Source organism: Alligator mississippiensis, chromosome 2 (assembly GCF_030867095.1).
Source record: "Alligator mississippiensis isolate rAllMis1 chromosome 2, rAllMis1, whole genome shotgun sequence".
Lineage (NCBI taxonomy): Eukaryota > Metazoa > Chordata > Crocodylia > Alligatoridae > Alligator > Alligator mississippiensis.
Genome location: NC_081825.1, coordinates 243478147 through 243502175, shown reverse-complemented (window position 1 = coordinate 243502175; position 24029 = coordinate 243478147). Strand labels below are relative to the sequence as shown.

The 24029-nt window shown below is 45.6% G+C and overlaps 2 protein-coding genes across 2 annotated transcripts in view; one reads left to right on the top strand and one right to left on the bottom strand.

Moving 5' to 3' along the window:
* The window catches only part of AVEN (apoptosis and caspase activation inhibitor), a 189847-nt gene extending 188330 nt beyond the window's left edge, over positions 1–1517 (bottom strand). Inside the window, exon 1 of the mRNA XM_014595458.3 lies at positions 1263–1517. Within this exon, the coding sequence (XP_014450944.3) occupies positions 1263–1478 (216 nt within the window). The 5' untranslated portion in view covers positions 1479–1517. The remainder of the gene's footprint in view (positions 1–1262) is intronic.
* Positions 1518–13622: 12105 nt separating this feature from the next.
* CHRM5 (cholinergic receptor muscarinic 5) lies at positions 13623–15706 on the top strand. Its single transcript, XM_006260241.3, has one exon. It carries the CDS (start codon positions 13623–13625, stop codon positions 15213–15215), a length of 1593 nt encoding a protein of 530 aa, XP_006260303.1. The 3' UTR covers positions 15216–15706.
* The last annotated feature ends 8323 nt before the right edge of the window (positions 15707–24029 follow it).

Here is a 24029-nt window from a genome sequence, read left to right as displayed (position 1 = left end):
TGAACAAGTATCACTGAACCAGCTGCTCCCAAATAAGACTGCAGTTACAAAGTGCATTTCAGTCACAAGTAGGGGTGATGGCAAGGTATGGCAGGATAAGTAAAGTGTGCTCTCAGAGTGGGTCTGCACAGCAAAACAGAAGTGTGATGTGCAGCTCAGGTGGGCATACTGGACCCTTTTACTTTTGCTCTGGGGATGGGAGGGCAGCGCTTTAATTAGAGTAGCTCCGAGAGCTACTCTAATCAAAGCACCACAGCGTCTTGTGTCTCAACATTACTGTGCTTAAAAATGGTGGCAGATGCACTTGAATTAAAGCTTATTCGACAAGCTTTAGATGAAGCACCCCTGCTGACGTTTTTAAGCGCGGGGATGCTGATACACAAGATGCAGGAGGATGCTGGAGCTTGGTAATTACCCCGCTCCAACAGACTCAACTGAGTCTGCTCAGACGTGCTGTAAGTGGTGCCAGCTTTAACCTGGCATGTGTAAGTAATGGGGGCAGTGAAGACGCAATGGGGTGGACTTCAGCACAGGCGAACAGCCAGAAAACAAGCCCCTCCCGGGTCATTCTGCCCTCACTGCTACTGCTGCCCATTTCTGCTACATTAAAACCAGCAAGGGCACCCGGTCCGCACCACAATGCCACCTCCCACCCGCTCCACAGCCCTGCCTGCAGGCCTGCAACCCACAGATGCTTCCCACAGGATGTGGCAAAACATACACCTACAAGGCAGGGCAGATCTGCATCTTATAGCCTTGCAGACTCTAGGCAGCCCTCAGGAAAATGCCAGCTCTTACTCGCGGGCCAGCTACCAGGAAAGCACCACGCGATCCTGTGGCAGAGCGCACCCGGGCAGACAGCAGGGCAGGGGGCTTCAACGCTCAGGGTTCCTCTGGGAAGCCTCTGGGCTCATCTTGTGAATCAGGTTCACGCGCCCGTTGCTGCTGACACCCCTGAAAGCGTCTCTGGGCAGCCCAAGGTGCTGGTGCCACAGCGGGGGCCGAGTCACTGCTAGAGGCTTGGAGCCGGAGAGCGCGAGGGCGCTGTGCGCGCACCAGCGAGCACGTGTGGGGGGGGGCACGTGTGCACTGCACATGCTGAGTACATACATGGCCTGCCCGCCCCCCGGCTCTCCCGCACACCGCGGGGATCCGTCCGGAGGGGGATGCCGAGTGCTGCGCTGGGCGGAGGTGGCTGGCGGGCAGGCTCCGGCCCCCCCAGCCCGCAGCGCCTGCTCGGGGCGGGTCCGTCTCCTCCTTACCCGGCGCTGGAAGCGGGGGGCAGGGGCGGCCCCGCGGCCGCGCGGCTCCCCCCGGGCCCGGCCCCGGCCGCCGCGAGCGCCGCCTCTCGCCCAGGCCCCGCCTCCGCCTCCTCGCCAGCCGTTGTCGGCCTCCGCCCGCTCCGCGCCGCCGGGCCTCCTCCGCCCCTGGCGGCCGCCTTCCCGGCGGGGCCGTCCGCTGCCGCGCTCCGCCTGCATGGCCCGGCCTGGCCTGGTCTGGCCCCGCCCGGCTCCGCGTCCCGCCTCCTCCCGGAAACGCCACGGGCCGCCGGCTGCAGCGAGAGCTGGGCGCCGCCAGCCACGCCCGGGCGCGGGGGCGGGGCTCGCCTGCTCTAGGGTGCCGCGCGGGGCCGGCGCTTCTCGCGTGGGCCTTCTGGGGAAAGGGTCGGGGCCGCATAGGCGGGCTTTCCAGAGGAAACAGGCTGTGAGGCCCGCACACACCTGCGACCCGGAGCCATCCATCCCTGCGGAGCTTCACACGCCAGAAAACAGTGGTGAGGGCCATGGCAAATCACCTCTGGCACCCAGATGCTCATGCCTCCACACCACAGTGGGTAGGGTGGTCGTCACAGAGGACAGCCCGGTTGTCCTCTTGATCAAAACCTGACGCCTTTGCATCCTCTATTTTAGAAAATAGAGGACGTTTATTTACAGAAATATTTATTTATTTATTTAGAAAAATAGAGGACATAAAGGCATCGGGTTTCGTATCAACAGAGGACAGAGTAGCAGAAAACCGGAATGTCCTCTATGCTGGCCAGCTTAAGGGTGGGCCTGGCTGCACATACAGTATCATCACCCGCAAGGGTCTCGAAGCATCGTGAGGCTCATGGGCTTGCTCCACGTCACAAGAAGGGAGTGTAGGCGGGGTGTCTCGTCCTTGCAGTGCTGAACTCCCTCAGAGTGCATGGGTGACACGATTCACAGCTGGAGTTTGTGTTACTGTGCAACTGTTGCAGCCACCACCACCATCACAAGAGACATAATACTTGAAATATGGCTATTACATTCTGTACCACCCATGTATACTTAAGTGCATGATCACACCAAGCTATTCACACAGGACACAAGGCCACTGGCTTCCCAAGCAAAAACACAAGCCACAATAGATAGCCGCAGAGAAATCTCACATGACACAAAGTACACACCACAATGGATGCCACATTAAAATAATGCTTATATGGCACAAAATTGTGTGACATTAATCAAAACAATTACATTAAGTCCCCATACATGCACACAACCAGTTGGGGAAAAATCTATAAAGCTAGTATATCCAATGACTACAGCATTAAAGGAAATGTTGTGATGCAGAGCTGGCATATGTCAGGGCAGCAGGCAGGCTGAATTGCCCCCAGCTGGCCCTGGTTACCTGAATGGATTGGCTGCCAACAATTTAACTGCTTCCAGCTGGCCCCAGTTGCCTGCGTGGGCTTGGCTGCCTGCTTATAAGCAGCAGCTTTTTCAGTGTCCAGCAGGTTTATTCAACAGGACAGATGCTTCTGTCTCACCTCATATTTGTGATTGTTTGTTCTTACTTTCCTGCTTCTAGCCTGTTGAATCCTGGTTCCTACGTGCTGATTTCAGATTCTAGCCTAGACCCTTTTCCTGTAGATTTGCCAGTCTGCTGACCCCTTTGTTCCTGGTTCTAGTTCAGACCCCTGTCTTCAGGGGAACCAGGTAGCTCTTGGTTTATGGCTTTAATTTGATAACCATCCATGACTACCAAACCCAGTGTCCTGGTCTCTTACAGCTACAGCTGCCTACTGTGGATCCCTTGGCTAGTGGCTCTGACCTGGATCCCTGGTTTTTGTTCCCGATCCCCACGGCTAGTTGTTCTAGTCAGAGTGACTGCCTATGTCTTGGTCCCTTACAGATCTCAGAAGACCCACCTGCTTATGATAGAGTCAAGAGATTATTGACTCTGTCATCTCATCTGGATCTTGTTCATTTCTGGTCTTCTCTGTTCCTGGTCTCCTGAGTCAAGGTCCAATCACCCACATCCCAGTCATAACCCCAACAGCATAAACACTCCCTACACTATTTAGGGCTTGTTAATAGTTCTGCAGTATTACCACTGTTCATGGCTACCACAGCAGTCTGTTGTGGTCACAGTCAGCCAAAGCAAGAGCTGCTACGCATGTTGTTATTATTCCCTAAATTAATGGCTTGTGTCAATGTATGTAAAGAAGATAATGAACCATGGACAGTTCTTCACAGAGAGATCAGTGTTGTTATTATTGGTAGGGGCATATTTATAAACCATAATTGTTGTGAGCCTAGGTATTATATCAATAGGCACACAAGAGCTCACAATATAAATCCTGAAACTTGTCCAACATCTCTTCCAACTATACTGTTGGTCTAATAAAAGATACCACAAAAAAGCATTTCCTGCTTCATATATTTCCTGGACCATCATAGCTACAACACCACTCCAACTCTATCACAATACAAGACAATAGATGGATTCAGACAGATGGGAGTAAAAGAGAAAAATGTGAGACAGTATTAATCAGCATCATATAGACAGCAGTAGGTGTTTCATCAAGTTTTTCTGTGGGTATAGGTTCAGAGCAAGGGAAAATGTCAAGAGGCGATCTTAAGGAACATGAATTAACTTTTCAGATGTTTATGGGAAGCACCTGCCTAGCATTAGGGGCAGCAAGAGAAAAGCACATATGGGTGCTTGTTTGACATTTTAACAAATGGGTGATGGAAATTGCTGTCATGGATTGATTACAGGCAGTGGACTGAAGGGCCAATGCTAGAGTATGTCTTCCTAGACTTTAAGAAGGCCTTTGACACTGTCTCTCACCCCATCCTCATCAATAAATTAAGCAACTGTGGCATTGATGCCTACACAGTTGGATGGGTAAAAAATTGGCTGATGGAGCGCACCCAGAGAGTAGTGGTGGATGGGTCATACTCCACCTGGCGAGATGTGAACAGTGGGGTACCCCAGGGCTCGGTCCTCGGGCCTGTGCTGTTTAACATCTTCGTCAGCGACTTGGACAAGGGGGTGGAAAGCACGCTGTCCAAGTTTGCTGATGACACTAAGATGTGGGGCAAGGTGGACACGCTTGAAGGGAGAGAGAGGCTGCAAATAGATTTAGACAGACTACAAAAGTGGGCAGATGAGAATAGGATGGGGTTCAACGTAGATAAATGCAGGGTGTTGCACCTTGGGGGAAAGAATCCACAGCATACATACAGGCTGGGGAGTTCCTTTCCCAAAATCACAGAGGCGGAAAGGGATCTTGGAGTCATTATTGACTCCAAGATGAACATGAGCCACCAATGCCAGACCACAGCCAGCAAGGCCAGTCATACCTTGTCATGCATCCAAAGGTGCATCTCAAGCCAGTCCAGAGAGGTGATACTCCCCCTCTAGGTGACTTTGGTCAGGCCGCAGTTGGAGTACTGTGTCCAGCACTTTGGTCAGGCCGCAATTGGAGTACTTTGTCCACTACTGCATACCGCACTTCAAGAGGGATGTGGGCAGCCTGGAGCGGGTTCAGAGGAGGGCCACCCACTTGGTGAGAGGGCAGCAGGGCAGGCCCTATGAGGAGAGACTGAGGGACCTGAACCTGTTCAGCTTCAGCAAGAGGAGGTTGAGGGGGTACCTGGTGGCTGCCTACAAGCTCATCAGGGAGGGATCAACAGCAAATAGGCAGAGCCCTTTTCTCCCCAGCACCACCTGGGGTGATGAGGAATAATGGTAATAAGCTGATGGAGAATAGGTTTAGGTTAGAGATCAGAAGGCAATATTTTACAGTTAGGGTGGCCAAAATCTGGAACCAACTTCCCAGGGAAGTGGTCCTCGCCGCTACCTTGGGCAAATTCAAGAGGAGGTTGGACGATCACCTGTCTGGGGTCTTGCGAACCCAGCATTCATTCCTTCCTGTGGCAGGGGGTCAGGCTAGATGATCTGTTCAGGTCCCTCCTGCCCCTAGCTACTATGAAACTATGCAGGAAACAGGCTGTGAAGAGCTGTGAACGTTTAAGATAAGGGTTGAGTACAAATTCTGAGGTTAACCCAAGAAGTCAACAGGGACTTTGGTGTGTGTGGTGGATGATGGGAGGGTCACTCAAGCATGTGATAGAGGACTAACAGGAGGAGAGGAGAAGACAAACTTGTGTCTGTAACCAGAGAGAAGATAAAGGTTACTGGAGATGAAGAGAAGAAGGAAAACAAGCAGACATGGAAGGAAAACGAATGTAGTAGTTTGGTTGTTTTCTCTTGGAGGAAATCAGTGAGATCCTGGGTCTCCCCTGCATACTCCCCCTTCCCTCTCCACCTCATGCCCCCCTCTCACACTGCACAAGCCACCTCAGCCCAGAGCAGGCAGCAACTCAGGGCTATGCAAAACAGAAGCGTTCTATTTTGACCGACGTTTCGACAGAACAGTGGTCCATTTCGACTTTTGTTTCGAGTCGAAACGACTGTTTTGTTCCATCACAACATTTAGCCGTTTTGACCCTGTTTCAACGTTTTGCCCATAGGATATAATGGGGAAGGTCAAAACAGGCTATAACTGTTATTTCTGGCCAGATTTGGATGAAACTTGCAGGAATAGTAGCCCCTTCTGAGGGCATGATGTGTGCCAAGTTTCAAGATGATAGGTGCAGGGGGTTTGGCGAAACTGCACCCCAATATCCTGAAAGCAAAACTTGTGGCACGTGTATGTGTTACGACAGTGGGGTCAAAACTGCAGGCATGCTAGCCCCTGTGGAGGCCACAAAGTCTGGTAAGTTTCAAGGGGATAGGTGTAGGGGTTTGGAGGAAACTGCACCTCTAGCTGCAGACAAGCAAAACTTGTGACATGGGTGACACTGTGTGTGTTAAGGTGCAGCAGGGTGAAAGCTGCAGGCCTGCTAGCCCCTGCTGAGGCCACAAAGCCTGCTAGCTGTCAACAAGATGGGTGCAGGGGTTCTGGGTTTTGGGACACTGCACCTCTGGCCACAGGCAGGCAAAACTCGTGTCATGGGTGCTTGTGCAACCATGTCTGTCTTGGGGCAGGGGAGCAACAACTGCAGGCCTAGCTGCTAGGCCCTGCTGCAGCCACAAAGCCTGCCAGCTGTAAAGGAGATAGGTGCAGGAGGGTTCTGGGGCCCTGCACCCCTAGCTGCTGCTGACAGGCAAAACTCATGTCATGGGTGCTTGTGAAATTGCTGCCTCTCATCAGGCAGCAGGACTGAAAATCCCCCATTATTTGTCACCAAGACCTTGGGGTAATTATTGACCACAGTATGAACATGAGCCGGCAGTGCGATGCTGTAGCCAGCAGGGCCAACAATACGCTGGCATGCATCAATTGATGCATCTCCAGCAAAACCATTGCAAAGAAGTGATTGTCCTGCTCTACTCGGCTCTACTCAGCACTGGTGAGACCGCAGCAGGAGTACTGCATCCAGTTCTGGGCTCCGTACCTTAACAAGGACATGGTAAAGCTTGAGAGAGTCAAGAGAAGGGCCACTGATATGATCAGAGACTTGCACAGCAAGCCGTTTGAAGAAAGGCTGAGGGACCTGGGACTTTTCACCCTGAAAAAGAGAAGGGTGAGAGGGGACTTGGTAGCAGACTTACCGCTACATCAGAAGCGTACATCTAGGGCTCAGTGAACTGTTCACCAGGGCACCCTTGGGGAAAACTAGGAGTAATGGTCACAAACTCCTGGAAGATCATTTCAGGCTCCGTTCAGGCTCAACATTAGGAAAAACTACTTCACGACTAGGGTGTCCAGGCTGCAACCATTACTCCTAGTTTTCCCCAAGGGTGCCCTGGTGAACAGTTTTTCCCCAAGCCCTAGATATATGCTTCTGATGTAGCGGTAAGCTGCTACCAAGTCCCCTCTCAGCCTTCTCTTTTTCAGGCTGAAGAGTCCCAGGTCCCTCAGCCTTTCCTTGTATGGCTTGCCATGCAAGTCTCTGATCATATGGTTTGCTCTTCTCTGGACTCTCTCAAGCCTTACCACATCCTTGTTAAGGTCCTTGAAACAGGTCTAAACAAAACTGATGGTGAAATTTCGCACAGCCCTACAGCTGTTGCCAAAACGGCTAGTTTCGTTCCCCTGGAGGCTTGTTCAATTACCCTCAAGGAAAGAGTCACACATACAGGCTGGGTCCATCTAGGTTTATTGTTTGCAAACAGTTCGACCGAGGAGCAGAGAGCTCAAATCAGGGCCGACGATGAGTCCGGCCTGGAATCACATTTTTATAGCTTACATTCAACAGAGTCTTGACGTACTAGAAGTTTATTGGCTGCAGTACCAGTTCCTAATTGTGACGTCTTATCTTGTAGGCTGTACTTAACTAGTTATTGGTTAATGTGACTTATCAGGGTTAGTACGTGCGCACTCAAAGGTAGAATTGCAGCATGCTCAGAAGACAAGAGCAATTTCAACAAAGTTAGTTAAACTTTAGTAACTTCTTATCTTAACGTAACCTTAAGGCACTGGACAGAGATGATTTCAAAATGCAAGGCAAGCAGTAAGAACCACAGCTTGGACATTAGACCTCCTGATCTTTACACAAAAGGGTCATAAGATGGTCATAAGACACTTCTATCATATGGTTGTTGCTCAAGCATTACTGCAAAATTATGGGGGCTAACATCTTTTTACTACACAGCTCAGCTCTGGCTTTAACCCCAGACCCAGGGCTGAAGCCAAAGCTGAGCCTCTGCCTCCCCAGTCAGCACATGAAGCTAGAAGACAAGGTTTCCTCCCTGCCCACCATGGGCTAGGGACAGACATTGAAAAAGCCAGACCCTGAATTGATTCAGTCTTTGCAGGTTAGTCTAACCTGCAAAGACTGAACTGAATTGCAAGTGCACAGACATTAATGTTTAATTCTGGAAATGCAGGCACATAGATTCATAGAAGTAGGGTCGAAAGAGACCTAAGTAGATCATCAAGTCCAACCCCCTGCCCTGGGCTGGAATGAATATGACCCCTGGTAGGTCTGAGCTCATATGACCCCAGCTAGGTAATTATCAAGCCCCCTCTTAAAGACCCCCAAAGTAAGAGCCAGCACCACTTCCCTCAGAAAAAAAATTCCTGGACCTAGGGGTCTAGCCAGGAGCCTGGGCACACACCCAGGCTTGAACTTGCAATTCTATGGCTCTAGGGTAAACATATGCCCCTCTAGGCCAAACAACTAGACCAGGGTTTAAGTTAGGGTCAGGGAAACTCACATGCCTGTATTGGCGCAGGCTAAAAGCTGAGAGGTGCCAGAGCAGCCCTCCCTTCCCTTTGCAGCAGCCACAAGGCTGGAGGGAAGCTGATGGGAACGTGACCAGGCCTCTGCAGGGGCTAAGTTTGACTGTGGAGGGGTTTAAACCCCCACCCTGGCTTGCAGGGACACTAGCTGGGGTGTACCTAGAGGGGGAGGGGGGAACAGCCCTTGTCAGGGGGTCCCTAAGGCCAGACACCTGCTAGGGCAGTGCCACAGGCAAAGGGGCCCAGGGGTGGGGATTAAACTCCCCTGTCTCTAGTTGGGCATGGGACCCCGTCCCAGTCAGGGTCTGCCCAGCTTTCCCCTCTTCTCTTGCTTGGGTGGCAGGGGGCCTGACCAGAGCCAGCTGGCATGGCCCTGCTATCCACCCAGGGCTGGGGCTGCAGGGCTGAGTTGAGCCAGCTTGCAGATGCTGCTGAGGGCGGATGCAGAAGGACATCCTGGGTTGGGGCCAGATTGCTCCCTGCTCCCAAGCTGGGCAGGGCTATCATGGAGCCCCAGCTGGCTGGGAAGGGCCCCACGGGACCAGCCCATGGGGGCAGAGCCCTTCCCAGCCCACTGCAGCTGCATGACGGCCCAGCCCAGCAGCATGGGTAGAGGCTGGCTGGGGAGTGGGCTTCCCCGGCAAGCTCAGAGGTACTAGTGGGCCCTGAACCTGGCAGCCACACCCTCTGTCCTGGGGCTGCAGATGCATAACCAACTGCAGGCTGGCCGGCGCCAGGAGGAGCAGGGGGGTGTTCTGCCCCCTCACCTCCAGCTGCCACAGATGTGCCATACCGCTCTGGGTGGGGGGGGAGTTTCAGCCCCACAGCTTCTGCCCAGCATATGGAGCTCTGGCTCCAGCTCTCAGATGCTTTGGAAGGCAGAAGACATCTGGGTGGAAGGCATCTGGAACTGCAGCTGGAGCTCCACACACAGGGTACAAGTTGCCGGGCTGGGCAGAGCTGTTGTTCTCCCATCACGTTCAGCTGTGGCTCCTGCTGCATCACACAGCACCACTCAGGGCTGGGGGAGCTTTCTTCAACCCAGCAGCTTCAGCTCAGCTCGGTGAGCTCTGGCTCCAGCTCCCGCTGCTTTCAACCCACTCCGCCCACCTCACGCATTCAGTAGCCCTTGCAGGCGAAGCGCAAGGAAAGCATCCAGAAGCTGAGCTGCAGCTGCTAGGCTGAAGAAAGCTCCCCCTGCCCCAAGCAGTGCTGCATGGTGCAGCAGGGGCAGATGCTGCAGCTGGATGTAATGGGAAAAAAACAGCCCTGCCAAGCCAAGCCAGCTTCCCCTTGCCTCCAGCGGCTCCTCCCTCTCCTACTCCTGTTGATGCTACGCCACCCCTGGTGGGGCAGGGGTGGGTGGGAGGAGGTTCATCCTGGCAGCTTCTGCCCTACACATGGAGCTCTGGCTGCAGCTCCCAGACGCCTTCCACCCAGGCACCTTCTGCCTTCCAAGGCATCCAGGAGCTGGAGTCAGAGCTCCACGTGCTGGGCAGAAGATGCAGGGCTGAAGCTTCCTGCCCCTCCCCCCAACCAGAGTGGCATGGTGCAGCGCAGCCACGGCAGTAGCAGCTGGAAGTGAGGAGGGCAGAATAACGCCCCCCAGCCCGAGCCAGCCCACAGCTGGTTGTGTGCCTGCAGCCCCAGCTGTTGCACAGGACAAGGGGTGCTGTGACAGCTGCTGGACTCGGGGCCTGCTGGCACACCCAAGATGGCCCAGGAAACCCACTCTCCAGCCAGCCCCTGCCCATACTGCCAGGCTGGGCTGTCATGCAGCTGCAGCAGGCTGGGAAGGGCCCTGCCCCCATGGGCTGGCCCCACAGGGCCCTTCTCAGCTGACTGGGGCTCCATGACATCCCTGCACAGATTGGGCATGGGGAGCCATACAGCCCCCACAACCCCAGCCTGAGCTGTAGCCCCCTGGGAAGGGCCCAGGCCCCAGCCACCCAGCCGGGTTGGCCCCTCTTCCTCCACTCTCAGCAGCAGTTGCAAGCCCTCGGCTCAGCCCTGCAGCCCCAGATGCTGGCAAGGCAGGTAGATGGCAGAGGCCATGCCTGCTGTCTCTGGCCATGCTCCCTCTCCTGCCACTAGAGTGGAGAGGGAGGGAATGGCTGACAGGGGCCACAGTCCCCTGCCAGGGGAGAGGAGGAATAAACCCCCTCCGTGCTCCCTTTGCCTCAGTGGGCCAGCATCTGGCCAGGTCCCAGCCCCTGCTCAGGCTAGGGAGCGGAGGGGTGAGGCCAGCCCAGCTCTCTGGAGCAAACAGCCCAGCCCAGGACTGGGATGCTGGAGGACTCTGATTTAACTTAAACCAGGAAGGGATCTGGAACAGAAGTTGCATAAACTGTTAATCAGTTTAAGTCTCATACTATATTCAACCAGGGTTATTTTAAACCAGTTTTGGTCATTTTGAAACTGGTTTATGTTGGTTTATGCTGGTTTATGAAACTTACGTTCTGTTATAGGTATAAACCAGTTTCTGATCACTTAAACTGATGTATGTGTAACTTTTGACCCTAGCCATGGTGTCTGGAGGAAAATCTCATCTTGTAGTTGAGTAAATATGGTAGTTGGGTAAGATCGGAGGATAATAATAATACATGGTATTAAGGTGAGAAGACTCACTTTAGCCTCATTGCACTTTTGCTCTTCACAAGGGCCAGAGAGTAAGGAGAGGTGATTCTGACACTAAACACAGCAGGCTTAATTCATTTCCACTTAGAGATTATTTTAATGTTTGAATAGCCCCATGAATTTGAATGATTCCAAACCATAGAAGGGTGGAAGTTTATGTATGTATCCATACCCCTATATATAACATGCATATTCACACACAAACTGACTGTAGTAAATTTTCTGTTTTAAAGAAACACATGCACACACAGACTGCAGCATTTTCTTTTTATATGCACACATTAACTGCAGCATTTATTCTTTTTCATATGTACATACACTAACTAGTTTTCCATTTTACACACACACATGCACACACACATTGCAGCATTTGCTTTTTATATATGCATGCACACTGACTGTAGCATTTTCTATTTTCAGTACAGACGCAAATGTGTTTCCTACTAACCTCTTCAGTTCTTTGCAAGGTTAGAATTTTTAAGGACTTATCCTCTATAATCAAAAGTAAAGCACAAACCTAGAACAGATTCACTATTGTCCTAAAATAAGTGATATTTAGCATGTAAAGTAATACTATTACTACAAGTTTTACTCTGGGACTAAATCTGAGCCAAGTTGTTTTATATCTAAACTACATAAATGTTTTAAAAGACAGTTGTCATATTTTTACTTGCTATCTCCTCAAAAAATAGACTCTGACAACATCTCAGGTTTTGCTCATTCAGTATTTGCCTTATTGGTAATATATTGAATGAGCTTCTTCACAGTTCGAGTGGCCAAGGTCTGGAACAGGCTCCCAAGGGAGGTGGTGCTCTCCCCTACCCTGGGGGTCTTCAAGAGGAGGTTGGATATCCATCTAGCTGGGGTCATCTAGACCCAGAACTCTTTCCTGCCTATGCAGGGGGTCGGACTCGATGATCTATTGAGGTCCCTTCTGACCCTAACATCTATGAATCTATGAATATTCTTCAAAGTAATGCAAATATTAGCTTCATTTCAACAATATTCACAGATTAGTTTTCCTCAGAAGGTACTTTATTTTTCATGGAACTTGTACATGCAGCCCTGCTTGAAAATATATATTTTAGCTAGAAACAGGGATGGTAACTATAGAAGACACAGTGATGTCTGATGCTTTGCTATATATTTTTGCAGTGATTGCTGTATGCCCCATCTCTGCTAGTACTAGTTGTTTATTTGTTGTGGAAAAGTCTACCTGCATAAAACTTCAGTGTCTGAACTGTAGCCAGGTGAAGTGTGGATTGTTGGTAACGCCCAGACCAGTGCCAGTGTGCAATGCTGCTGGGTAGTCCATCTTTGCAACCACTATTCCAACTCAAGGTATTTTGTGTTATCCCTCTCCTGCTCTTTTTGAAGAGCTGCAGTTAGCTATAAAGAAGAAGAGGCAAGAACTGACGTGACTATGACACTAATTTCTAAAACGAATTTCATAGAACACTGTCTCAGGCTTTGTGAAGCTTAATGTCTGGTGGATAAGAGCATGTGATTAAGAACATGTGTTGTGTGTCAATACCTGTTACAGCAGCTACACATCATCAAAAGAACATGTACATGCACCTGTACTCAACATGTGATTAAGAACATGACTTTTGGAGTGTCTATACATGCATATTAATGTGAAGTGATAAACTCTGGCATGTATCATGCCAAAATGTATTGCTCCTGGGATCTGTGTTTATCTGTAAGCTTGGGACCACAGCCTGTTGAGTGGTTCAGAGCAGCCCCAGCTGGCAGGAGGCCCAGGGGGTCACCCTGCCAGACCAGGGCTGATCCAACCTGGCTCAACATGCTGCAGAGCGGGTAGCTGGGGCATGAGGGTGCTTCATTATGGAGCTAACCAGCAGGCAGCCCCCACACCAAAGCACCCTTGTGCCCCAGCCAGCCAGGTCAGCGTCTACACATACATTGCTGTGCAAAAAAACCTCCACAGCACAATAGTACTTACATGAACAAGTACTAACCTGCTGCAGAGTTTATTAGTTTTCTGTGACCTAATAGAGCCGCACATGTAGAAGCCAAGATGCTAACTGTGGAACTAATTAGCAAACTCTGCAGTAAATGTCTTGTGTAGACATGCCTCTTTAGTATTCAAGACATGAGTCAACACGACTGAATGTCTTAAGAAACAATAGTCATTTTGGTGGTATTTAGAAATATCACAAATCCTGCATGTTATCAAAGTACATTTCCCTAAAATGTATGTTTAATGTATGTGTATGACAGGAGGAACAGAAATTAGAATGCAAAGAAAGAATTAAAATAATCTGATAGGAACTTTTTACAATTTTTTTTGATTACCTCTAATGAAAAGCCAATGCAATTTAATAAGCTGTTCTCTCTTTCTCTCCCTCTCCTCCCCCTCCCCTTTAATTTTTACAGGTGTCTTCAAAATCTCCTATCAAATACAAAAAATAATCTGCAACAGTGTTAATATCCTGATTATAATATACCAAGAACAAGAATGGAAGTAAATCTATACAGCAATTCCACTGTTATAAACAGTACTTCCATTAACCACAAACAATTGGAAGGGCATAGCCTTTGGGAAGTGATTACAATTGCTACTGTTACAGCAATTGTAAGCCTAATAACTATAGTGGGAAACATTCTTGTAATGATATCCTTCAAAGTCAACAGTCAACTGAAAACTGTTAACAATTACTACTTACTCAGCCTTGCTTGTGCAGACCTCATCATTGGAATATTTTCTATGAATCTTTACACATCATATATACTAATAGGCCATTGGTCTCTTGGAAGTCTGGCATGTGACCTGTGGCTAGCACTGGACTATGTAGCTAGTAATGCCTCAGTAATGAATCTGCTGGTTATCAGCTTTGATCGATACTTTTCTATCACAAGGCCTTTAACCTACAGAGCTAAGCGTACACCCAAAAGAGCTGGCATCATGATTGGTCTAGCTTGGTTAATTTCCTTTATTTTGTGGGCACCTGCAATCTTATGTTGGCAGTATTTTGTGGGGGAGCGAACAGTCCCACCTGAAGAATGCCAAATCCAGTTTTTGTATGAACCTATTATCACCTTCGGTACTGCAATTGCTGCTTTCTACATCCCGGTGTCAGTGATGACTATTTTATATTGCCGTATTTATAAAGAAACTGAGAAACGTACCAAGGACCTTGCTGAACTTCAAGGGTCTGATTCCATAGCAGAGCTTGAGATGATAACGCCCCAGAAAACTCTTCTAAAGTCCTGCTTTAGTTGCAAGCAACAGAATTTAGCCAAAAGGGAAAGGTGTCAGGCTTCCTGGTCTTCATCTAGTCGGAGCACTTCAGCCACAGTGAAAGCTTCTCAGACACCAAGTTCTTGTAATGACTGGTCTAAGGCAGACCAGCTAACAACCTGCAGTAGCTATGCATCCTCAGAAGAAGAGGACAAACATGCCACTGATTCTGTCTTTCAAGTAACTTACAAAGGCCCAGTGAAAGATAAGGAAGAAGAATTTAATGAGGAAGAGAATAAAGAAGATTTTATCAAAGACCAGCCTGAGGAAAATGATTTTGAAACCCAGAAATACTTTTTATCTCCAGCCAAAGGCCATATGCAAAAAAGTAAAAAATGTGTGGCCTACAAATTCCGCTTGGTGGTTAAGGCTGATGGCACCCAAGAAACAAATAGCAGTTGCCGAAAAGTAAAAATAACTCCCTGTTCTGCTGCTTTGTCAAAAGAGCCTTCCATCAAGAGCATGGATCCAAATATAAGTAACCAAATCACAAAAAGGAAAAGAATGGTCCTGATAAAAGAACGCAAAGCAGCCCAGACTTTAAGTGCTATTCTTCTGGCATTTATCCTCACTTGGACTCCCTACAACATAATGGTTTTGGTCTCCACATTCTGCTCTGATTGCATCCCAGTAACACTGTGGCACCTTGGTTATTGGCTGTGCTACGTGAATAGCACTGTTAACCCCATCTGTTATGCTCTCTGTAACAAAACTTTCAGGAAGACTTTTAAGATGCTGCTTTTCTGTCAGTGGAAAAAGAAAAAAGTGGAAGAGAAATTATATTGGCAGGGGAATACCAAACTGCCATGAATGTTCTTATATCATGAGGGGAGAACAGTGTACATTGACTAGGCATTGTAAATTGGTTGCAGTTCTTTCTTTTCAGAGTTGTTCCTTTCCATGTGTGGGACACAAAAAATTCAGCACAAAAAAAGGTAAAATTTTGCATGATACTGATATGCTTGGGTTCAGGAGCAGGGTAGCAGAAGCTGCTGTGAACCACAGTGAGTGTCTGTGGTCACTCAGTGGACCTGCATTCCTGTTAGTACTTTAGCAAGCCTCCTGTTCTTCCTTTCATGCAGAGAATGGCAAACTTATCGTGTGAGAGATGGATTACACCTGTTAAGTCATCCAGTCCATCTACTTGCAGTGTGACATTCTTCTTTCCTGTATATTTTCAATAGTCTTGTCTCTTCTAGTTTTAAATGTCCCATGCAATGCAGCTTGCACCATTTCCCCTGTGAGACTAGTCCACAGCCTGATTGAATGGAGTAGGGACTGAGTAAAGGCACAAACAGTAGTCCCCAGTAATAAAGAGTTGAAGAGCTCAAATGGACAAACCTTCTCCTTTAGAATAACATGTTTTGGATGGAAGGAGGGTTTATGGGAGATTAATGTATGTGTGTCTTAAGAACCCAAATTTAGTAGCATTGTTCTCACACAAATCAGTATCACCTTTAAACAAGGGTGATAGAAGATATTTCTGAAGTGCTTCTTCACGTCTCAAGTATTCTTAAAAAAAATGTTTAAAAAATAAGTCAATATGACAGTGAGAATGGATGGTACAAAATTGAATTTACTACACTACATAATAGATTTCTTTTGTCTACTCTCTGATGTACAGCTTATAAGAAAAAGTTTTAAAACTTCTTTAATATTTTTATTGCCCTAAAAGTAACCTTTAGTTTAGTAATATGCAGAACACAGGAAAATATACCTGATATCACACAGATTCACTTATATATTAAAAATACTGAAAAAGTTGGTATCACCAGAAGATGAAAACAGGACTTCTAAAGAATCAAGTTGATTTTTTTCTATAATAATATTAACACTTAGCCACTTATACAGTACTTTTTATCTTCAAAGAGCTTTACAAATTTCTCATTAATTGGTTTGGACTTAAAAGTTCTTGTTGGGCTAGATCTTCTGGTCCTGTCAAACTGCATTTGCAGCACAGTTGGGCGTTGAAGAAAAAAAGGGCTTTAAACCCACGTTGGACTGTGCATTTAAGGATCAGACCTCTGGAGTAAATTGAGTAAAACCTAAGGAGCAGCCAAGGTTTTCAGGGATCTACAGATACCCCCATAATGCCCTTTCTGCCAAACGGCAGAAAGGGCATTATGTAATAGAGGATTCTGTTATGCAGGGAAGAACACTCAGTACCTGGATTCATGATCTTGAGAGCTGCCTTGCAAGAAAAAAATTCTAGAGTGCAGCTGATGATCTGGCCCACAGTGGTGAAATAAAGTCAAGGGTCCAAAAGCAGGAAAAGACCAGGAGAAAACAAAGCAAAAGGTAACAGAAGTTATAGGTATAAAAAGAGTCTGAAAATAAACAAATGCTTATGAACAGATTAAAAAGAATAATTATGAATACAGTACTAGAGGTGAGCTCAAGACATAGAGTTCAGATCCAGCTGTAGCCTTTATCAAAATTCAGAGGTGTTTAGCTCCAGAGATTAGGTTTGGGCCGATCTCCTTATTACAGCTACAATATACCTTAGCATGACAATGCAGTGGTCATGAAATACTTGAACTGTTGATAATGCAGCAGATTTCATGGCAATCTTCCTGAATTCATCATTGTTTTCAATGGAATCTCTATATCATTTCATTAAAGGTTGTTACCATGAAAATGTTTCTCCACAACCAAACATTCATGTCAATGACTTCTTTGCAAGTTATTAATTTGAAAAAATCCCTAATATTTCAGAGGGGAAATCAGTGTTAATGGAAGACTAGCAGTAATGTGAAAAAATATGAATACAACATGACTGATTTTGAAAAACATTGTATTGTGCCTGTTATTTTTGGTGCATATGATTATTAACAGAAATTATGGGGTTTTATATAGACGCATTTATTGATTTTCTTGTGTCATTATCCAGAGGGTTTTTTTTGTCTATAGTGAGCGTGTCCAAGTTGACTATTATAATGGGTTCTTTTTAATTTGCATTGGATCAAACATCATAAATAGAATGTTTGATTCAGTGCAAAATTAATGTACACTTCTGTGACACAAGCTATAGTAAAGGCAAAATTTATAAGGTTGTAAAGTTCCTGCTAACTGCAATGTTGTTGCTAAAGTAAAGCATTGACTTTTACTCCTTTCTTCATGTCCTTGTGACAAGGTATTTAGCAGAATTTGCAGTTTTGTTGGAATCTGACAGGCCATGCTGTAAGCACTTCTGCTATGGCTTTGAACTTGTGATCTCTGGGCTGTCACGTGTGTACCTTAGCACCTGCACCATCCCAGCCCAACTTTTACTCCTGGAATTAAATGGGATCTTTTTGTTGCCAGTTTTTGGCTTCTGTTGAACAAGAGTGTTTTTGTAAATGTTTATGGACTCTGTACTGAGTAAATGTTTAAGATTACACAGTGATGGATGCAACAATATCAGTTTAATGTAATTGTGAAATATGTGCTCAATCTATGCTGCTAGCACCTGAGGCATTGCTCTGCCAAACCTTGGGGTACGTTGTAAATATCTGGAATTATATAAAACAAATATAGGCTGTTTACTGCTTTCCTGATATGGTGTATGATTACTTTAGGCAAAAATGAGCTTCAACAAAACATAATTTGGTAGTTAATTATAACTTGTTTTCAAAATCTGTAAAACTCCTTTTAAAACTTATCGTGTACTTTTACAGTGTAAAACAAACTCATTATCTGTACTACTGTTCTTTTAACAAACATTTACACATCCTTTAATTTTGACTACTGATCATGGATTGTGTATCTTGTAAAAAAGTTTCTCTTCCTCTTCCTCCTGGTTTTTGTTTAGTTAAATCTTCCTATATTTTCCAGTCTCAACACAAACTCATATTTTTGTAGAGATAATTCTTCTTCAAAATGAATTAACTCATGTTCCTCTCTTTTTCCATTTGCTCTCAGTCACAGTTCTCCCCAACATTTTTGAAAAAGATTCTTCTTCTGTCATTCTCCTTTCTATAAGTAGATCCAAACTTTGAAAGATATTCATAATTCTTGCACTATATATTGAGGACACATCGTGCTTCACATAGACAGAATAAGGACTGGACAGAACTCTAAGAGCTCTCTTTTACCGAAAAATTCTATTTAAATGAATAATGAAGAAAACAAAAGACTTTTAAAGAAATGGTTCTACCTAATCCATCGAATTTGAAGGAAAATTATAGTTTAATCAACATTTTAAGTCAGTTTAAAGTATTTAATAAAGAATCATACCCATGGTACCCAATTCTGTACGTTTGTTTAAAAAAATTAAAAGAGAGATCGATCTCTATTTAATTTTATTTTAAAAATTTCCATAAGGTCATTTTTGTTCTTCAAACTGACACCTGGATGGGAATGCTGTGAATTTAAGGGACATATTCTACTGGACCCTGTTGTGAATATTTATTTCAAACCAGAATCTTGAGTACCTAAAGCTTGAGGAATTTTAGATTCAGATCCCATTCTAGATGTGAATACTGAGTACATATCTACTTTTAATATAATCTAATCAAATCACTTTATAATTCACACTGTATACGTCCCAGAAAAATTGTATTGTTTCTTCATGCCCACACTTGGTATGTAACATTTTTAAATGAATACTGGAAAAAATTGCCTCAGTTTTAGTTTGGTAAAAGTACGGGAACAGATTACTCAGTGAAATTTGGAATATCTCTCACTGGAAGTTTTTAAATGCAAGTTACAAAAACATTTGTCTGGGATAATTTAGACACAGACGATACTGTCTTGAGCAGGGCATGGAGCCCTGCTATCATTCTAAGGCAAACACACAATAATTCTAAGGACAGTCATACTTGGTAAAAGTTTCTGCCTGTTCAAAGGAAAATAATCAAATCCCCACTGAAACATAGTAAATGCTTTCATTTAGAAAAATGAAAATTCATTTATAACAATTAAAGAATCTCATGTCATGCTGGAAAGTGCTAATGTACCTAGAAAAAAACTGAGTACAAAATTGAGTGCTGTAATTGTAAGGAAGTAATGTTGAATCAAAAGCCTGAGTTCAGATATGCCTAGATTTGTCCAGTATTTGAAGTCAAATCTTTATTTTAATTAGAATTTTTGGAAAGTGTCATATTTATGTGATAGGCCAAACCAACACTTAAACTCAAAACACCTCCCCAAAGTTTAGAGATTTATATAATCTAAATCTGGATCTAAGTTTTCAGGCATCCTGGATGAAAGCTCTCTAAACTTTGGAAGACAAATCCACTGGCTTGTTCAATATGTAATCAAAAGCTCTAACAGCTGGACTTAAAGAAGCCAAAGGGAGTTAGGTACCCAGCTCTGATAACTTCAGTGGCATTTGTTACTTTCTTCTTTTCATCTCCTTTGAAAATCCAGCCTATGTGTTTCCCCTTTCTGAAATGTATATTTAGCACGTACAACATTTTTACTTACTTTCTATAAAAAAACCTTTCATGTAATAATATTTGGCTAGCTAAGGTTTTTTAAATGGAGATTCTTCACTTGAATAGGCTTCAGAATTTGTTCTTCACATGCAGAGTGATGAAGAATTGTTTTTGTATTCTTACTGTAAGTATATCTTATTGCCAATGGTTCCCCAACCTAAAGGTTTCCTTCTAGTCTGTCTAATAGTCATCACACCATAAATAATAGTGAGGAACCACTTGAGCATTGAGGATCCAAACAGCTTTGTAAATACACTATATATAATCTGTACAATTTAGCTATGTGCATGCATCACTTCACTAAGAGAGTTCCAGTGGTTGTTGGAAATAAAAGATCATGACAGCCACTAGAGGGCTCAAAACTTTTAAAAAAGATTTTACTCAGTCCCTGGGCACTACCAATTCCTTTCCCTGTGGTATAAAAGAGCATGCACAAAAATAAAAGAAATATCAATGTTCTACTTCTATTAATTATATAATTTACTACAAACTAAGTGTAAGGGCTGGATTATGACCTCTCTAAATAACGTATCACAGGCACCACAACAGTATCTGGAAGTGTGTCTGTACTTGCTGGTGTAGCTGACTCTGCAATGTTAGGGTCACTGATAGTTGCACAGTGATAAGAAGATCACAGCAGATGCCATTCAAGTCTCTGTTTGAAGCTATATAGTAGGGCTGTGCAAAGCTTCAGGTGATTCAATTTGGAGGAGATTCGGCCCAATTCAGTGGCCAAATCTCCAAATCTAAATTGAATCAGGGGACCAATTAAAAGGTCCGAATCAATTCAAAGCTCTCTGAATCAGTGGCTGCCCCACCTGGCCCCAGCTCCCAGTGCTTTAAAAAAAAGCCCCAACTCACTGGGTGCTGCTGTGCAGGGGGGTGATCCCCGCTGTCCCCCACTGGCTCACGCTGCATGGTGGGGCTCTGCATGAGCCCCCTGACTCCCTCCCCCCCCACTTCCCCAGCCCCTGCATGGCTGCTCAGCCCGGCCCAGCTCTGGTCCTTTAAGAAAAAAAAGACTGAGAAAACCCTTGGGACTCATTGCTCCTGCAGCAGGCTTGGGGCTTCAGGGGGCTCAGGCAGAGCCCCCCATCTGGCGGGGGGCAGTGGGGATTGCCCCCCCCCCCCCCACTGGCAGCAATGATGAGTCCAGGGTTTTTCAGGGTTTTTTTTCTTAAAGGGCTAGAGATGCACCGGGCGGAGCAGCCGCTGGGGTGGGGGCTGAGATGGGGGGCTTGGGGGCTTCTGCAGAGTCCCCCATGCAGTGGGGAGGCAATGGGGATTGCCCCCTCCCACCTGGCAGCACCCAGTGAGCTGGGGCTTTTTTTTCCCAAGTGCCAGGTGCTGGGGTAGGCAGGGCAGCCATTGCTGGGCTGGGAGACCGGGGCAGGGGATGGGCCTGGCCTGGGTGATTCGGAAATTCAGAGATTTGGCAGCAGCTGAATCTCTGAATCAGATTCAGATGAATCAATTCAAGACAGTGATTCGAATCACCAAATTGAATCACTGTCCCCCAAATCAGCCGAATCCAAATCTGAAGCGAACACTAGCTGTTTTGCACAGGTCTACTATATAGTAAGCTCAAGGTTTTTAGCATCACTGATGGAGAATGTCCTGGGGAACTGGAACTGAAAAGCTGATTTATGTCTTTTCTGTTATGCTTCTATTACGGTGGTACTTCTACCTGCTTGGATAGAACAGGGATGTCTATCTGGCAGTGCCAGGTGTACATCCAGAGGTAAAAAAAATGTGCAAAAAAACCGTGGAGCAGCGCACATGAGGCCAACGTGTGCCATTCCAAACTGGAGCCTAGCCAGCCAGGGGTCCCCTCTGGCTGCCAGCCAGGCTCCAAGCAGCAGGATTGCCACTGCTGAAGGCCCCCAGGACTCCAGGTAAGGCTGCTGGGCCACCCCAGGGTAACACAAGGTGTGCTGCCACTAGTTGTCCCTGGGAAACCAAATGACCATGCTTGCGTGGATGTGGCCTATGTATCCATTCAATCACATTGTTTTTTAAGTACACCTTTCTTGACATTGGGCATTAATATATATATTATATATTGTAAGTAACATTGTTGGCATCTGATTTTTAGGACCATGTCTTTAATTCCTATATGACCAACAAAAATGCCTAAACCCTATGTTGTAAACATGAAAATAACTCTGTGATTAAGGGTGGTTTTTGGGGACAGCTGATTTGGTAGCATTTCTTCAAATCTCAGCAAATGTTTTGCCTCCAGCTTTTACTAGCACTGTTAGGCTATGTAGTAGGTTATAAATTTCATTACACTTGGTAAAGCTGTCAGCTTTTTCTCATCAGTTATATCATTAATTATTGTACAGTCTTACAGTCTCTTGATACAGGTAAGCCAATTCTCAACTTAACTATCAAAAAGTTATTTTTCTCTAAATAACCACTCATTTTAAACTCCTTTTCAAAGATTCCCCCACCCCTAAATAAGCAATTACCTCATAATCCCAGTGAGTGTAGACTTCTGTTTTCTTTCCAACTTTACTAGGCCTCTGCAGTCTTGTCAAAACAGTATTTCTAGTTTACCATCCTGTTCTCATCGCTAGTTGTTACGTCTTTTACTCATTATATCATAAATACAATATAAAAGAGTTACCTAAATGCAGTAAGACTCAAATAACTACATTTACTAATTATAGGACACATCTACACGTCACCCTATGACCACATTGCTACTGTGCCGTGCTTTAGAACTTCCTTCTGGAAGGAAAGAATAACTGGTTATTTTTTGCAACTAATTCACCATAGCAGTGTGCTAAAATGAGGGAGTGCGCCACTACGGTGAAGTAGCTGCCAATCACATGTAGACCTTCGTGATTGCTACATCACCATAGCGTGTAGCTACAGAGATGTAAGGCAACGTGTAGACGCACCCATATACTATTACATTTAAGGCCTTCTTACCTGTGTAAACCACTGCTGTTCTGGTGACTTCTGAATTGTAGAAGACAATGGAGTCCCCTTGAAGGCTCTGTTAATTTTAATGAACTAGAATCAGAAAGTCAACACACCAGCACACCAACACACATTTATGGCCAAGATTGGAAAATTATTCATTGGGCTACACAAGAGAATAAAAAACCACAAAACAAAAAGAATATTGAAACTAAGTGGTTATGCAGGACAAATTTAACTTATCAGAGTTTCTTCATTTAAAAGAAAATATGAGTTGGAGTCTTTTATTCTGCCAAACAATCCTTCTCAAATTTATTACTTTGAGAATGGCAATTCTTTTTTTTTTACTTTTAGTGAAACAGGAGATAGAGGAGATTTGATAGTGAAATGCATTGGAAATACAGCTTTTACTGATATTCTCAGGATAAATGGCAGTTGTTCAGTCCCAGAGAAAAGTTCTGGGTCATGGCAGGTGAGACATGACCTCAGGCGCTCAGGACACTTGTTCATTTCCCTGCTCAAGGACACTGCCTGAATAGTCTGGTCAGGCACCTCTCCTTTTTTGGAGATTGTTTGACTGGGAGGAGCCGGATGGGCCATCTCATGCTGGCAGGTAAGCCATTTGTAGATGTACTCACCATTTTCTAAACAGTGTTAACTGATTTGCATCACACAGTTTGAATCAAATTTCAATTTGAATTAAACGTTAATAGATGATCAAGGGGGTTTGCCCCTTTCTTCACAGACCAGTAGCCCATGTGCTTAGGTAGGGTTGGGGCCATAGTCAGGATACTGATACTTAGTCAGGTGAGGTGTTGTTGGCACATTTGACTTTGTAAAGGTGTTACTTTGTGCCTGTTGTGTTGCAAAAAGCCAACTGAGTTGCCCTTGAGGGGGTTGATATTTACAATGCTTATCTGCATTCCTAAGGAATGCTTATCCAAGTTCCTAGGGCTCCGTTTCCTAAAGGTAACATCATATATACATGTTAATTAATACAGTTTAAATTGCCTAATTCAGACTGCCCTGGTCTGAATTAACTTTAATCCTCATTCAGTGAGGATTAGTTAATTTGGACTGGAGCCAATTTTAATACATTTTAATGGCCTTAGTGCGACGTAGTGAGATGAGTCTCAGGATCAGGTGAAAAGCCATGAGAGAGATAAAATAGGAGAAAGACAGTGAGAGAGAGAGAGAAGGACCAATAAGGGCGAGGAAGTCAGAATAGATTTAACATGCATATGCTTTGGGTCCTTGCTGGTCTTCTTATTGTGAACTT

Excerpts from the sequence above, each read along its gene's own strand:
- CHRM5 (XM_006260241.3), top strand. The coding sequence starts at position 13,623 with ATGGAAGTAAATCTATACAGCAATTCCACTGTTATAAACAGTACTTCC.